This window comes from Perognathus longimembris, chromosome 6 (genome assembly GCF_023159225.1).
Source record: "Perognathus longimembris pacificus isolate PPM17 chromosome 6, ASM2315922v1, whole genome shotgun sequence".
Taxonomy (NCBI): domain Eukaryota; kingdom Metazoa; phylum Chordata; class Mammalia; order Rodentia; family Heteromyidae; genus Perognathus; species Perognathus longimembris.
Window position 1 is genome coordinate 68,722,668 of NC_063166.1, and position 16,562 is coordinate 68,739,229.

At 38.0% G+C, this 16,562-nt stretch overlaps 1 protein-coding gene across 2 annotated transcripts in view; it reads left to right on the forward strand.

Annotated features, from left to right (window-relative positions):
- Itch (itchy E3 ubiquitin protein ligase) overlaps window positions 1–16,562 on the forward strand; it is a 75,479-nt gene that overhangs the window by 42,861 nt on the left and 16,056 nt on the right. For both annotated transcript variants that reach the window (XM_048349033.1, XM_048349032.1), the window contains 8 exons: window positions 4,149–4,233; window positions 6,135–6,263; window positions 7,063–7,135; window positions 9,956–10,027; window positions 11,701–11,789; window positions 14,170–14,329; window positions 14,502–14,635; window positions 14,940–15,080. In XM_048349033.1, coding sequence (XP_048204990.1) covers window positions 4,149–4,233; window positions 6,135–6,263; window positions 7,063–7,135; window positions 9,956–10,027; window positions 11,701–11,789; window positions 14,170–14,329; window positions 14,502–14,635; window positions 14,940–15,080 — 883 coding nt within the window. The remainder of the gene's footprint in view (window positions 1–4,148; window positions 4,234–6,134; window positions 6,264–7,062; window positions 7,136–9,955; window positions 10,028–11,700; window positions 11,790–14,169; window positions 14,330–14,501; window positions 14,636–14,939; window positions 15,081–16,562) is intronic.

The following is a 16,562-nucleotide window of genomic DNA, read 5'->3' on the forward strand; positions in this document are numbered from 1 at the left end:
ACAAAACAAAACAAAATATTTGGGGCTGGGAATATGGCCTAGTGGCAAGCGTGCTCGCCTTGTAAAAATCAAGATCTGGGGGCTGAGAATGTGTCTTAGTGGTAGAGTGCTTGCCTAGCATGCATGAAGCCCTGGGTTTAATTCCTCAGTACCACATACACAGAAAAAGCCAGAAGTGATGCTGTGGCTCAAGTAGAGTGCTAGCCTTGAGCAAAAGGAAGCCAGGGACAGTGGCCAGGCTCTGAGTTTGAGCCCCAGGACTGGCAAAAAAAAAAAGGGGGGGGGGGGGTGCTGGGGATATGGCCTAGTGGCAAAGAGTGCCTGCCTTATATACATGAGGCCCTGGGTTCGATTCCCCAGCACCACATATACAGAAAATGGCCAGAAGTGGTGCTGTGGCTCAAGTGGCAGAGTGCTAGCCTTGAGCAAAAAGAAGCCAGGGACAGTGCTCAGGCCCAGAGTCCAAGCCCCAGGACTGGCCAAAAAAAAAAAAAAAGGTCTGGGGATATTAGAGCATTTTGCTTAGATGGCACACAACCTGGGCATGATTTCCAGCACCACAAGAAAAGTAAGTATTTGTGAATGGTAGTATACTTTTGTTTAAGGGAATACCTAGTAAGTTTTTCAGATGGATCAGTGAAATGAAAACATGAAGTAGACAAAACTCTTTCTACATTCTAAGTTGGGCTCTTCATTAAAATAAAGTTCTACTGGAATTTAGTATAATTTTCCTCTTTTAAAATTTAAAAATGTTGATCATTCTGCAGTAAAAGGGGAATAATCAGGACTGACCTCCAAAGGCATTCATTATACTCATGAAGAAGGTTTATGTCACACCATTATATACCTTTTTTAGTCTCTCTCTCTCGAAGATTCCTCATTTCCCAACAATGCCACACTGAGAACCAAGCTTTCAACAAAAGAATTCTTCCGGGGAGGGGGGAATGAGGGAGGAGGTAACAAACAGTACAAGAAATGTATCCAATGCCTAACATGTGAAACTGTAACCTCTCTGTACATCAGTTTGACAATAAAAAAAGAAAGAAAAAAAAAAGAATTCTTCCAAGTTCATACTCAAACCATAATGATAGTATATGATTCAATTTATATGTCATCCTCAAAATGACAGAATTATGGATGGAAAACAGCTTAGTGACAGCTTAGGGGACAGAGTAGGTAAGAGTTGGTACATCAAGAAGTATAGGAGTTATGTGATGATGGAAAAATTCTACAAATTTTGGTGGTCATTATATATGTGAAATAATACATAGAAGTAAGTTTTTAGAACTGCTAATATTTTTAACATTGCTTGGCACCTTTGGCTTACGCTTATAATTCTAGTTGGCTTATGCCTATAATTCTAGCTCCTCAGGCAGCTGAGATCTGACTGTTCTAAAGCAGTCTGGACTGGAAAGTTATGAGACTTATGTCCAGTTAACCACCAAACTGTGGCCCAAGTGGTAGAATGCTAGCCTTGAGCACAAAAGAGGTTCAGGGATAGCACCTGGGTCTTGAGTTCAAGCTGCAGGACCAGTGCATATGCATGCGTGCACACTCACACACACACACGTGAATCTTGAACAATTTGTAGCTAATTTATCAGTAATGTACTAATGTAAAGAATCTTGGGCTGGGAATGTGGCTTAGTGGTAGAGTGCTTCCCTAGCATGCATGAAGCCCTGGATTCGATTCCTCAGTATCACATAAACAAAGTCAGAGGTAGCTCTGTGGCTCAAGTGGTAGAGTGCTAGCCTTGAGGAAAAGACACTCAGGGATAGTGCCCAGGCCGAGTTCAAGCCCCAGGACTAGCAGAAAAAAAATCTTACTAAAGTCATAGTTATGTAGCAAGATTCCAGAATAAAGATGGCATTAATGAAATAGTTTTGAATGTAAACCAAAAAGGAAAAACAGCAAAGTGAAAAGCTATGGAACCAGGTGGAATCTTACCCTTAAAGCCTCAGATACTTTATAATGTTGTGGTTAATTTAGAAAGTGGTATTCTTTATGGATAGTCTCATTGGGAAACATTGATTCCAAGATATATTAAAACTACTAAGTAACAAATAAAATATTGATGTGTTATCATATAAATCTAAGCAGAGATACTGTTTCATAATCTTATGATATATCCCAATGTTCTTTCATTAAAGTTACTTATCCTCAGAACACTTCTATGAATCAATTAGGCAAAAAAAAAAAGTACTAAGTCATACTTAAAAATGTTATTGTTACTATATTCTAACAAAGAGCACTTTTCTAAGTTGTTTCTATTTTCAAGAATTCACAGTTTGAAGGTAAAGACTTCTGGCTTTGTTTACAGCCTGAGTGGTTTATATGTGGCTGATATGAAGAACTTCAGAACAGATGTTAATCTTCAGAAACCTGACCTGTCAGATTGTATTTCTAGGCACAGATGGCTTGCCCAGGTTTATTTCTAAAGTGTTGTGTTCTGTTTTCCTTTGGTCCTAGGGCTTGAACTCAGGGCTTAGGTGCCATTCCTGAGCCTCTTTTGTGCTCAAGGCAAGTTCTCCACCATTTGAGTCACAGCACAACTTCCAGCTTTTTTTGAGTAGTTTATTGGAGATAATTTTGACTTGTCTGGCTTCAAATCACGATCCTCAGATCTCAGCCTTCTGAGTAGCTAGGATTACCGGTGTGAGCTCTCCGCACCCAGCATTTCTAACGTTTCTGTTGTTGTTGTTGTTGTTGTTTTGCCAGTCCTGGGGCTTGGACTCAGGGCCTGAGCACTGTCCCTGGCTTCTTTTTGCTCAAGGCTAGTACTCTGCCACTTGAGCCACAGCGCCACTTCTGGCCATTTTCTGTATATGTGGTGCTGGGGAATCGAACCCAGGGCCTCATGTATATGAGGCAGGCACTCTTGCCATTAGGCCATATCCCCAGCCCACGTTTCTGTTGTTGATGTGGGGGTTGTGTGTGTGTTTGTGTGCTGGTACTGGTCCTTGAACTCAGGGCCTCTTGCTCTCCATTGCTGGCACTTTACTCCTTGAGCCACTTCTGACTTTTTGCCTGTTTCAGATAAGAGTATCATTGAATTTCCTATCCAGGCTGGTTTCACTGAGTCAGTCCTTAGATTTTAGCTCTTGAGCAGCCAGGATTATAGGTGTGAGCCAACAAAGCAGAACTCTGAAGTTGTTTTATGTATATATTAAATAATGAGAAATTGGTACATTGTAAGGATATATCTGAGGTGGGGTGCATGTTTGTGTGAATCTCAAATTTATTGCAGAAAAAAACCTAACTTTATGATGATAGAAACAGATTACTTTCACTCCTCTGGAACAGATGTAGGAAAAAAAGCACTTATTTCTTCCAAAAGTTAAATTGTGTGCTATATTGCCTTTATAGAAAAGCTTTACGACAAGTTGAACCTTGCCTGTGTATTTATCACTATCCTTATTACTCAGATCTTTACTTTAGCCAATAGCACTTTTTAAAAACAATTTTCTATTGTTATTATAAAGGTGATATACAGAGGGATTATAGTTAATAAGTCAGGTAGAGAATACATTTCTTTTTGGACAGTGTCACCCCTTCCCTCACACTCTCCCAGTTTTTTCCTCCTATCCCCACCCAGAACTTGCACAGTTCATTTTCAACATAGTGTCTAGAGAGTACCATTGCCAACAGTATTATTATTTTTTTTGCCAGTCCTGGAGGTGTACAGAGCGATTACACTTACATGAGTACATTTCCTTTCATACAGTGTTTTCCATTCCCTCATTCTCTTCAGTCCCTCCCTCCCATCTCCACCCAGTTGTATAGTTGTATAGTTCATTTTCGTCAGAGTCCATTGAGCTCCCATGCTGCACTTTTTAGCTTTTTTCTCTGAGTTCTTTACCCTTCCCCCAACCCAACACTTCTGAAAATGTATAGTTGAATACATCATACATAAGGTAAAGAACACAGAATCATGGGGCAGGGAATGTGGCTCAAGTGGTAGAGTGCTAGTCTTGAGCAAAAAGAAGCCAGGGACAGTGCCCAGGCCCTGAGTTCAAACCCTAGGACTTGCAAAAAATAAAAAAATAAAAAAGAAAGGACAAATGGACATAGTCACTTAGTTTTGTTTTAGTTTGAGAAAGAAGTCTATGCCAGTATTAATGTTGTGTTTTTTGTTTTGGTTAATGAAGAGAAGAGAACTGATAGCAATGGCAGAGTATATTTTGTCAACCATAATACTCGAATTACTCAATGGGAAGACCCCCGGAGTCAAGGGTAAGATATTAAATTTTGAGTATATACATTAATTACCTATTATCAGTCATATATAGTCATTCTTAAAAGCTTTAATATGAATCATTTGACATATATTGGAAATAAAAATATTTATTTGCACAAAATGAAAGGCCCAGGAGTTTCTTGGGCTACTAACTTGTGCATAAGAACACACACTCAACATACATACACTGACATAAATACATAAATGCTTCTAGAAAAAAGCTAGATCTGACTTTGAGAATGTCTTTTTTTTTTCTTTGTTTATTAATTGAACATAATTTTTTTTACAAGGTGTTGTGCAAAAAGGGTACAGTTACATAGTAGGGCAGTGTGTACATTTCTTGTGATATCTTACGTCCTGTTTTTCTATCCCTTGTCTAGGTCAGGTAGATATATATACAATATACAATGTATCAAGAACATATACAGTATTCACAGACTTGGTCTCTACTGTCTCTCCGTCTCCCTTTGTTAACAGTCATATATCAGGGAGATCATGCCCCTTTGTTTTCTGTGTTGAGAATGTCTTAAATAGATGTATTTCAAGTAGAACAAATTTCATTATCGTGCTACTAAGCTTTCTACTAGATTCTGCTAGATATGAATATATAATATATATGTTTTTAGTAGTAACCAGATTAATAATTCTAGACTTTCTTAATCTGAGATCACTGGTACAGTTCAATGCATGTTTTTTGTTGTTGTTTTCTGTCGTGGGGCTTGAACTCTGAGCCTGGGCACTGTCCCTGAGCTCTTCAGCTCAAAAACTAGTGCTCTACCACTTGAGCCACAGTACCACTTCTGGTTTTCTGGTGGTTAACTGGAGATAAGAGTCCTTTTTTTTTTTTTTTTTTTTTTCCAGTCCTGGGGCTTGGGACTCAGGGCCTAAGCACAGTCCCTGGCTTCTTTTTGCTCAAGGTTAGCACTCTGCCACTTGAGCCATAGCGCCACTTCTGGCCATTTTCTGTGTATGTGGTGCTAGGGAATTGAACCCAGGGCTTCATGTATAAGAGGCATGCACGCTTGCCACTAGGCCATATCCCCAGCCACGAGATAAGAGTCTTATGGGACTTTTCTACCTGGGCTGGCTTTGAACTGTGATCCTCAGATCTCAGCCTAACAGAATTAGTAATACCTAGCACTTTCTTTCCTGAAAAGCTTTAACATGAATCATCTGCATCTTTTGGAAAGAACTTCTTACTTTCATGTAATGAAAAAGTAAGCAATTTCTTAAGACTAGTAGAAAACATTCTGGTTTCTTTTTTTTGTACCAATAGAAAACACAGATTTATAAAAATATTCTCTGATTGTTGGAGATAAACTCCACCCTCACCCCCCAACCAAAAAGATGGAATTGATGGAATTGGAACTATGGTTCAAGTTGCAGACTGCTAGCCATGAGTGAAAAAACTGAGACAGCACCTAGGCCCTGAGTTCAAACCCCAGTACTTGGATTGGGAAAAAAACAAAACAAAAAAAAAAAAACAAGACATTGAATATAAAAATTGTTAATCTTGTGTAGGATTTTTTTTTTCTATACTGAGATTCAAAGTCAAGGCCTGATGCTTTTTAGGTAGGCACTATAAAATTTGAGACATACCCCTGGCAAATATAAAGACTTCTAAGACAGAATGGACAGAGCTTAGTTTACATAGGTTATTAGATGAAGAGGAAAACATAAGCCAAGAAGATGATAGAATTTCTACTCATAATTTATTTTTAATACTGATAAGTTTAGTATGTATCCAGATAGAGATGCTAGTACAGAACTGAAAATAATGAACAAAGTGGATTCCAAGGGATTTTATGTTTTATTTATGGATATTTTTAGTTTCTGTAGTTGGCCAGTAAATAAATGTTTCTTATATGCTTACATTTTTTTTTTCTGTGTTTCATAGTCAGTTAAATGAAAAGCCCCTACCTGAAGGCTGGGAAATGAGATTCACAGTGGATGGGATTCCATATTTTGTGGACCACAACAGAAAAACAACAACCTACATAGATCCCCGCACAGGAAAATCTGCCTTGTAAGTTTTCTAAACACTACAGACTAAAAGTAAAACTAATTCCTTAGATTTGACTTGAGTTAGACTTGAGTTAGATTTGACGAGAGAGAGAGAGAGAGAGGGCCTGAGAAATGCATCATTGTATGAATATCAGAGTATTTACCAAACCTAAATGGCTTAGCCTACACATATGTACTATATGATGTATACATCTAGCCTAGATGATACAGCCTTCTAGGATTATAGTAAACAAAACATAAAATTAAATCAAAGCCTGTGCAGGTGGCTCAAGCCTGTAAGCCTGGCTACTCAGTAGGCTGAGATCTGAGGATCATGGTTCATAGCCAAGCCCAGGAAGGAAAGACTATGAGACTCTTATCTCCTATTTTTTTTTTTGTCGGTAGTGCAGCTTGAACTCAGGGCCTGGGCACTGTCCCTGAGCTTTTTTGCTCCAGGCTAGTGTTCTACCCGGCACTGGTGACTCATAGTCCTAGCTACTCTGGAGGCTGAGATCTGAGGGTTGAGGTTTGAAGCTTGAAGCCAGCCTGGCAGGAAAGTGTGTGCTAGGCATTTAAAAAAAAAAATCTGGTTGGGGCTAGGGATATGGCCTAGTGGCAAGAGTGCTTGCCTTGTATACATGAAGCCCTGGGTTCGATTCCCCAGCACCACATATATAGAAAACAGCCAGAAGGGGCGCTGTGGCTCAAGTGGCAGAGTGCTAGCCTGGTTGTTAAGTATTGAAATAAGTAAGAGTATTTGCTTTTCTTTATTATTGTCTTTTACAAGCAGTTATACATGTCGCTAACTGTGTTTTCTTCAGAGACAATGGACCCCAGATAGCCTATGTTCGAGACTTCAAAGCAAAGGTTCAGTACTTTCGGTTTTGGTGTCAGGTTAGTATTAGAACCAAATCTTTGTTCTCCTTTTCTTTTGTGCGAATTAGTTAACTCAGAAAAACAGGTAAAATGGAAAACATTGGAATCTCCCAGTTCATTTAAACAAATAAATATATCTATCAATTACATAATGTCTTCTGTTGTCCAGAAGACAAAGCTTGAAATCAGTCGAGTAAGAAATCATTTGAGAGGCTGGGAATATGGCCTAGTGGTAAAGTGCTCGCCTTGTATACATGAAGCCCTGCGTTTGATTCCTCAGCACCACATATATAGAAAAAGCCGGAAGTGGCACTGTGGCTCAAGTGGTAGAGTGCTAGCCTTGAGCAAAAAGAAGGCAGGAACAGTGCTCAGGCCCTGAATTCAAGCCCCAGGACTGGCAAAAACAAAAATCATTTGAGATAATAGGAACTCAAAGGAAAGGGGCAGAATGCAGAGAGAAATGGTAAGGGAATACAGCTATAATAATATCTGTACATATATGACAATGGAATTATAGTTAACTGAGTCAACAGTGGGTATGAGGTAGATGGGAGAAGGTAGAAAACTGATGGAAGGGGTCACAGTGATTAAGATGCATTATAAATGGACATGTTAAAGTGAAAAAACTCTTTTGTATAACAATTTGAAGGTAATTTTTTTTTTTTTTTTTTTTGCTATTCCTAGGGCTTGAATTCAAGGCCTGAGCACTGTCCTTGGCTTCTTTTTGTTCAAGGCTAGCACTCTACCACTTGAGCCACAGCGCCACTTTGAAGTTTTTCAGTGTATGTGGTGCTGAGGAATCAAACCCAGTGCATCATGCATGCTAGGCAAGCAATCTACCACTAAGTCACTTTTCCAGCCCTGATTTTTTTAAAGCATTATTTATTCATTTAATTATGTTTTTGTCAGTCACAGGGCTTGAACTCAGCACCTAGGTGCTATCCCTGAACTTTTTTTTGCTCCAAGCTAGTCTTCTACCTTGTTGAGTCACAGTGCCTCTTCTGATTTTCTGGTGATTAATTGGAGATAAGAACTTCACAGACCTTCCTGCCTGGGCTGGCTTTGAACCTGGATCCTCAGATATCAGCCTCCTGAGTAGCTAGAATTACAGGCATGAACACCAGCTTCTGGCCATTAAATTTTTTTTTTTTTTTTTTTTTTTTTAAGAAAACAGGCTGGGAATGTGGCTTAGTGGTAGAGTGATTGCCTAGCATGCACAAAGCCCTGGGTTTGATTCCTTAGTACCACATACACAGAAAAACCCAGAAGTGGTGCTGTGGCTCAAGTGGTAGAATACTAGCCTTGAGCAAAAAAAGCTTAGGGATGTGCCCAGGCCAAGTTCAAGCCCCAGGACTGGCAAAAAAAAACGAGAGAGAGAGAACACATTGCTACTTTTTCTCATTACTTTGATATTGCACTTTTTTCCTTTTTCTTTTTGCCAGTCCTGGGGCTTGGACTCTGGGCCTGAGCACTGTCACTGGCTTCATTTTTGCTCAAGGCTAGCACTCTACCACTTGAGCCACAGCACTACCTCTGGCTTTTTCTATGTATGTGGTACTGAGGAATCTGAGCCCAGGGCTTCATGTATACGAGGCAAGCACTCTTGCCACTAGGCCATATTCCCAGCCCCTATTGCACATATTTTTAAACATAACTGAAAACATATTCTTACTTATACATTAAAATCAGCCATTCTCATATTTAGTAGGGTTTTTGGTGATTGTTGATTTTTTTGTTTTGTTGTTACTAGGGTTTGATTTCAAAGCCTCTTATCCTTGTTCTGCTTTTTCACTCACTGCTTCCACTCTTATCACTTCCTACATATACTTCCAGAATTTTACTGGTTAATTAGATAAGAATTTTTTTGATTTGTCTGCCTGGGATGGCTCTGAACTGAGATTCTCAGATTTCAGCACTCTAAGTACGTAGGATTATAGGCATGAGCCACCCCTGCCCAGAGTTGTTTCCTGAGACAAGGTCTTACTGTATAGCTCATATGGGCCTCTAATTATCCATTATTCTTTTTTCTTTTTCTTTTTTGCTAGTCCTGGGCCTTGGACTCAGGGCCTGAGCACTGTCCCTGGCTGCTTTTTGCTCAAAGCTAGCACTCTGCCACTTGAGCCATAGCACCACTTCTGGCCATTTTCTATATAGGTGGTGCTGGGGAATCGAACCCAGGGCTTCTTGTATAGGAGGCAAGTACTCTTGCCACTAGGCCATATACCCAGCCCTAATTCTCCATTATTCTGCCTTGGCTCCTCAGTACTGAGATTGCAATGTGTATCACCATGCCCAGCTCCATATCTAGCTTTTAATATGAATGGCTTTGATAGATTTCTATGTTTATACATAGATGACCAAATACATACAAATATGTTTTCAGTGGTTTATTTCTAAATGTGATATGTTCCTTCTAATGTCTAAATACATTTGAATTAAGGATTTTTTCATGGGCTCTAAGTAAATGAGCATATTAGAGTGGTATGTTGAATATTTGTAAGCTTCAAACTCTTGTAATTAACTTAAAAATCTGAATTAGCTTTTTATGATAAAATTAAGTATATATTTGAGTCAGTAAGTACTGTAAATATGACATCCTGCTTTCCTATGTTTCTCATAAATCTATAATCAACATGAATGCTCAAAAATATGTGATAAGCATTACTGAATATAAATTCATATTTGTAGTTTGTTTCTTTAAGCAAAGTGGGTAAGACTTTCCTTTATCTCCTCCCATGTCCTCAGCTAGGGTTTGAGCTTAGGACCTCAGGCTTGTTGTTAGCCTTTGGTAGACTATTTTGATGGTGAGAATTGACTTAAATGTTTCTTACATTTCAGCAACTGGCCATGCCACAGCACATAAAGATTACTGTGACAAGAAAAACATTGTTTGAAGATTCCTTTCAACAGGTACTGTGTGATCATGTCTAGTCTCAATGCCAGCTACCTTATTACCTAACATTCAGTGTTTTTTTGCGTGTGTATTTATGTACATACCTGTGTATTTTTTGCTTTTTAAAAGAGTATTAATAGGAACATACTCAATTGAGTTTCAAGTTTCCTTTTCTAAGATGCTAAATTTTGAATTGAAATAGATAAACAAGTATGGAAATAGGTATACAAGGAGACTATCAACAGGCAAAGTTCTGGCAATACCAATATGAGCATTGTGGGATGTGTAGAAAGAAAGGAAGACATTTGTTCTTACACTTTTCTATTTGAAATTTTTACAATAAGCATACATTACAATTACAGTTAAAACCTCTGTGTGTCTGTGCGCAAACACATGTGGACATCTCTGAAGCTTGAATTCAGTGGCTCTACCACTTTGAGCCACATAGCCACTTCTGGTTTTCTGGTGGTTATTTGGAGATGAGTCTCACAAACTTAACTGCCTGGCTGGCTTTGAACCACAATCTTCAGATCTCAGCCTCCTGAGTGGCTAGGATTACAGGCCTGAGACACCAACACCCAACTCACAGTTAAACTTTTTTTTTTCTTTAAGTAGGAAAGTAAGTAATTGATCATTGTTGACAATATCTGAAAAAAGATGTAAGAGTGTTAAGAACTAGGAATAATTTTGTTTTACTTGGTCTTAAAACCTGAGTTGGGCCCTATTTACCTTTATTTTGTAGATGTCACTCTGAGCCAACTGCAACTAAATGTCAGTGATTTGTGTTAAAGAGAAGATGAAAGCCAGTGAAAAAATGTGTTTAGAAACATCTGAAGGGTGGGCTGGGAATGTGGCCTAGTGGTACAGTGCTTGCCTAGCATGCATGAAATTCTGGGTTTGATTCTGCAGGAACATATAAGCACAAAAAAGCCAGATTTGGTGCTGTTGCTCAAGTGGTAGAGTGCTAGCCTTGAGCAAAAGAAGCTCAGGGACAGTACCCAGACCCTAGGTTCAAGCCCCAGGACTGGCCAAAAAAAAAAAAAAAAAAAAAAGCAAAGGCCAGTTTATTTGTTTTGTTTTTTGTTGCCAGTCCTGGGGCGTGGTCTCAGGGCCTGAGCACTGTCCCTGGCTTCTTTTTGCTCAAGGCTAGCACTCTGCCACTGAGCCACAGCGCCACCTCTGGCCATTTTCTATATATGTGGTGCTGGGGAATTGAACCCAGGGCCTCATGTATACGGGGCAAGCACTCTTGCCACTAGGCCATATCCCCAGCCCAGGAAAAATAATTTTAGAGGATGATTTGAGCTTTTAAAGCTAATGAATCTGATACAGAAATTAGCATATTGTCTTCATAACTGCTGGATACAATCACTTTGGGAAGAGCTTTTGTTAACATAGAATAACTGTTTATGGGGTAAATAGCAGAAAAGCTTTTTCCTGCATACTAAGCATTTCATAAAGAAAATTAAAGATTTATTACTGTGACATCTCTCCTTTGTTGAATACTTATAAGTTATGTATAAACACATAAAATTTATGAAACTTATTTTCTATGTGTGGTGTTAATATTTTCATTAACATTCTGTTATGGAGAATTTAAGTTTCCTATATAACGCAAAAATGTGAAACTTGACGTGGTAGAATGGTGTTTCCAAAATTGCTTTCACCAATTCTTTTTATTGTTTTATAGATAATGAGCTTCAGTCCCCAAGATCTACGAAGACGTTTGTGGGTGATTTTTCCAGGAGAAGAAGGTTTAGATTATGGAGGTGTAGCAAGGTAGTGATAATATGAATACTCAGAACTTAGTTCCTTTCTTCCAAAGGTATCATTACACTTTGCTTGCAAGTACTATTTTCTCAATCTTATATTTCAAGAAAATGAATTGTAGCAAATGATTGAAGCTTACTATGCTGGAGCTACAGAATTTCAACAAACAGTTTAGCACCTTTTTTCCCCCTAAGGAAATGCTAATTTATTTCACCTACACTATTTGTCCTAAGAATAACTCTGTAAAATAGAATTTTATAGGCAATAAAGAGATTTGCAGATTCACCTAGGGTGCATAAGTTGTAGCATGGATACAAGATTTGCATCATAAGCTGTTTGACACAGTACTATTAATTGGTAAACCCTGCCCAGTGAACCACATCATATCTATTCCACAGAACTCCCAAGACCCTATAATGATTAGGACCTCTTCAAAGTTGATAAAGATACTTGTGACTCAGTTTCCAACTGAAATTCATAGTCTATCAGAAGAATAATAGAAGGCTATATAAAAGTCAAAGTCTTAATTCTTTTTTTTTGCTCTTTTTTGGTACTAGAGATCGAACCCAGGACATTGCACTTGCTAGGCACGTACTTTGCCACTAAGCTACATCCCAGCCCTCTTTTTTAATTTTAGAGTTGCTAGTCAAACCTTATAAGGTAGGCTTAGCAAAAAATACTTTTGTTCATTCTATAACAGTATGTCACATCAGTTTAAAATTTTAATAGTGGTAGTGTTGGAAAAGCAAATATTTGTGTGTGTTTGTGTGTGTGTGTGTGTATGTGTGTATGTATGTGTGTATGTATGTGCATATGTGCCCATACTCGGTTTTGAACTCAAAGCCTTGCATTCTTGCTAGTTTTTTCATGCAAGGCTAGCATTCTTGGGCCACACCTCTACTTCTGGGTTTTTACTGATTAAATGAAGATGAGAGTCTCTTGGACTTGTCTGTTCGGGTTGGGTTTGAACTATAGTCCTCAGATCTCAGCCTCCTAAGTACCTACAGGCCTGATCCTCCAGCCCCCAATTCACAGGCAAATATCTTGATTTGTCAAGTAAGAATAATAGTATATCCTTCTAGGATTATCATGAAGAGTAGAAATGCTAATATATATTCACTAATAATCTAGTTTGGAATCTGAGTCTTTGTGTGCTCACTCGTGGCTACATTTGATTATTCTTTATATTTTATTATAATACTCATATAACTTGAAAATGTATGATATAATCAAAGATAAATAGTAGCTATAAGGACTGGAGGCATGGCTCAAATGGTAGAGTGTCAACTTGCTGAGCATGCTGAACCAATTTATGAGGTCCTGACATCAAGTTCTAGTACTGAAAAATAAAAAATAAATGAAATACAATAATGAATATGAGTAGAAGCATTTAGTTTTGTATAAGTTAAAGATAATTCAAGAGAAAGCAATCATTCATTCCTAATAGAACACTGACTGGCATTATTACAGTATAAGCAAAATTGTCAGCAGACATGATGAATTAACAAGAGAAAAGATCTAGGACACAAACTGCTAAGTGCACCAAATTTGTCCTACCAGTCCCTCCCATGTAACATAATTGCCACAACCTCATGTTAATATGCATGGATGTTTTCAGAACACTTGAATTAGAGTTTCTTTTTTTTTTTTTTTTTTTTTTTTTGCCAGTCCTGGGCCTTGGACTCAGGGCCTGAGCACTGTCCCTGGCTTCTTCCCGCTCAAGGCTAGCACTCTGCCACTTGAGCCACAGTGCCGCTTCTGGCCGTTTTCTGTATATGTGGTGCTGGGGAATCGAACCTAGGGCCTCGTGTATCCGAGGCAGGCACTCTTGCCACTAGGCTATATCCCCAGCCCGAATTAGAGTTTCTTAAAACATTTTCTAATAATTGTGTGGCTGAAATTAAGTGCTTTATTGCCTCTGAAATTTAAAGGTTTTCATGTTGATCTGAGATACAGAGAGTAATAACACTTGTTGAATATCACTGTATACTCAGTAATAGATGGGATATTAGATTATTTCAGCAGCCAATAGTAAATTTTAAATATGCCCATCCCACCAATTAAAAAATTTATGTTCATATTCTAATGTCTCTGAAATTGAAATATATATTGATTGTAATTATAACTGGAAACGTTTCAATAGGTCACCCAATAAAGATATCTTTTTTTTTAAAGTAAATGATATCTTAGGTTCTTTGAAATATAATAAGCAGTGTATAATTATCATTGTAAAGTAGATCTGAATTTGCGCAGAGTAATAAAAATCAATAGAGTAGAAAACTCACCAGCTGTCGTATGTAGATTCCCAAGAACTTGGTGGTACTGATCTTTGATTTGTTAATATGGTTATTTATAAGATTTTTCATTCTAAGTTTTCTTTTAATTTCAGAGAATGGTTCTTTCTTTTGTCACATGAAGTGTTGAACCCCATGTATTGCCTGTTTGAATACGCAGGGAAGGATAACTACTGCTTGCAGATAAACCCTGCGTCTTACATCAATCCCGATCATTTGAAATATTTTCGCTTTATTGGCAGGTTTATTGCCATGGTAAGTGCAGGTACAGGACTGTACGTTTACTTTGTTAATTCAGCAATACTGAATTGTCTCATATGTGCCATAAATGATCATATTATGGGAGCCTTTGAAAATGAAAATTTTAATGTTTTGAAGTAAAATGACATTTGTATAATTATGTTAATATTGTTCCCTTTCTGTATAGGCTCTATTCCATGGAAAATTTATAGACACAGGTTTTTCCTTACCATTCTATAAACGTATCCTGAACAAACCAGTTGGAATTAAGGATTTAGAATCCATTGATCCAGAATTTTACAATTCTCTCATCTGGGTTAAGTAAGTTTCTGTTTACATTCACTAAAATGTGGTCTACATGCTTTCACTGTAGAATTAGTCACTTGCCAAAACTGTAGACATATTACAGTTTATTGAATTTAAATAATTTGGTCATCTAAACCCTTGAATTGCTTGGTTATAGAAGTATACCCAAGATCTCATGCAATAATGTGATCTTAGAGCATAATGTTGCGCACTTTCTTACTTTGATGTTATAGCTTATAGCTAATTAAGATGAGATACTTTAAATTTAAACTTTTATGGTTGAATTAGAAGGTGAATAATGTTGATTTTACTTATACAGAGAGAACAATATTGAAGAATGTGGTTTGGAAATGTACTTCTCTGTGGATAAAGAAATTTTAGGTGAAATTAAGAGCCATGATTTGAAACCCAATGGTGGCAATATTCTTGTGACAGAAGAAAACAAAGAGGAATATATACGGTAGGAGAAAACACTCTTCTTTATGTAGTGTGGACTTTTCTATTGTAAAATTTTCTAGTAATAGTAATGAACGGCACTTAAAAAAATATTTGTGGACTAGAGGTATGGCTCAAGTAATATAGCACTAAATGTGAGCAGAAAAGCTGAAAGAGACTTAGAGGCTGAGTTCAAGCCTGAGTATGGGCACCCAAAATACATAGTAATAATATTTGCTTTTGTACTAGTCAGTATTGCATATAGGCACTTATTTTTTCCTTTCTAGTTATAGCCACAAAGTGTGAGTTTTAAAGGATAGAAGTCATTCTGTATCATTTCTCATAATTAACAATTCTGTAACTACTCTGCCTTATAACATGTTACTAAGATTACTGAACTTGGACTGGGAATGTGGCTTAGTGGTAGAGTGCTTGCCTCTGGGTTCGATTCCTCAGCACCACATAAACAGAAAAAGCCAGAAGTGGCGCTGTGGCTCAAGTAGTTGAGGACTACCCTTGAGCACAAAGAAGCTCAGGGACAGAGCCCAGACCCTGAGTTCAAGCCCCAGGACTGGCAAAAAAAAAAAAAAAACAAACAAGCTCAACTTATGGGCGAGGAATGTATCTTACTGGTAGAGTGCTTGCCTAGCATGCATGAACCACATAACCACATAAACAGAAAAAGCCAGAAGTGGTCCTATGGCCACAAAATTGAACATGGGGCCTTACAAGCATGCTAAACATTCTACCACTTGAGCTACACCTTCTGTTTAAATATAAGCATTTCTGTTTAAATATAAAGCATTAGCTATAAGCATTTAAAACAAACACCACTTTTGCTGTATCTCACCAATTTTGATATTTTTCATTATCATTTAGGTTTATCTTTTCTAGTGTTCTTCATAGTTTCCTCTTGGATCCTTAAATATTTGAAGTATATCGTTTCATTTTCAAATATCAGGTTTTCGTTTTTCCAACTCTGGGAAGAGGGGCTCCTGGGGCTTGAACTCAGGGGTGGACTGGGCTCTGTCCCTCAATTTTTTTGCTCAAAGCCACAGTTGTACTTCCAGCTTTTATGATTGTTAGTTGAGACTTACCTACTCAGTCCGGCTTTGAACCAAGATCCTTAGTTTTGTTTTGTTTGCCAGTCCTGGACCTTGAACTCAGAGCACTGTCCCTGGCTTCCTTTTGCTCAAGGCTAGCACTCTGCCACTTGAGCCACAGCGCCACTTCTGGCCATTTTCTATATATGTGGTGCTGAGGAATAGAACCCAGGGCTTCATGTATATGAGGCAAGCACTCTTGCCACTAGGCCATTTTCCCAGCCTGATCCTTAGATCTTATCCTCCTAAGTAGCTAGGATTACAGGCATGAGCCACCAACAACTGGCTCCAACCATCCATTCATTTTATTTATTTTCCAACTTTTTCTTTCTGTTTTATTTGTTGTTATTTTATTAAGTAGTTGTACAAAGGAAATTGTATCCTAGAAGTCAGGTTATAATTAC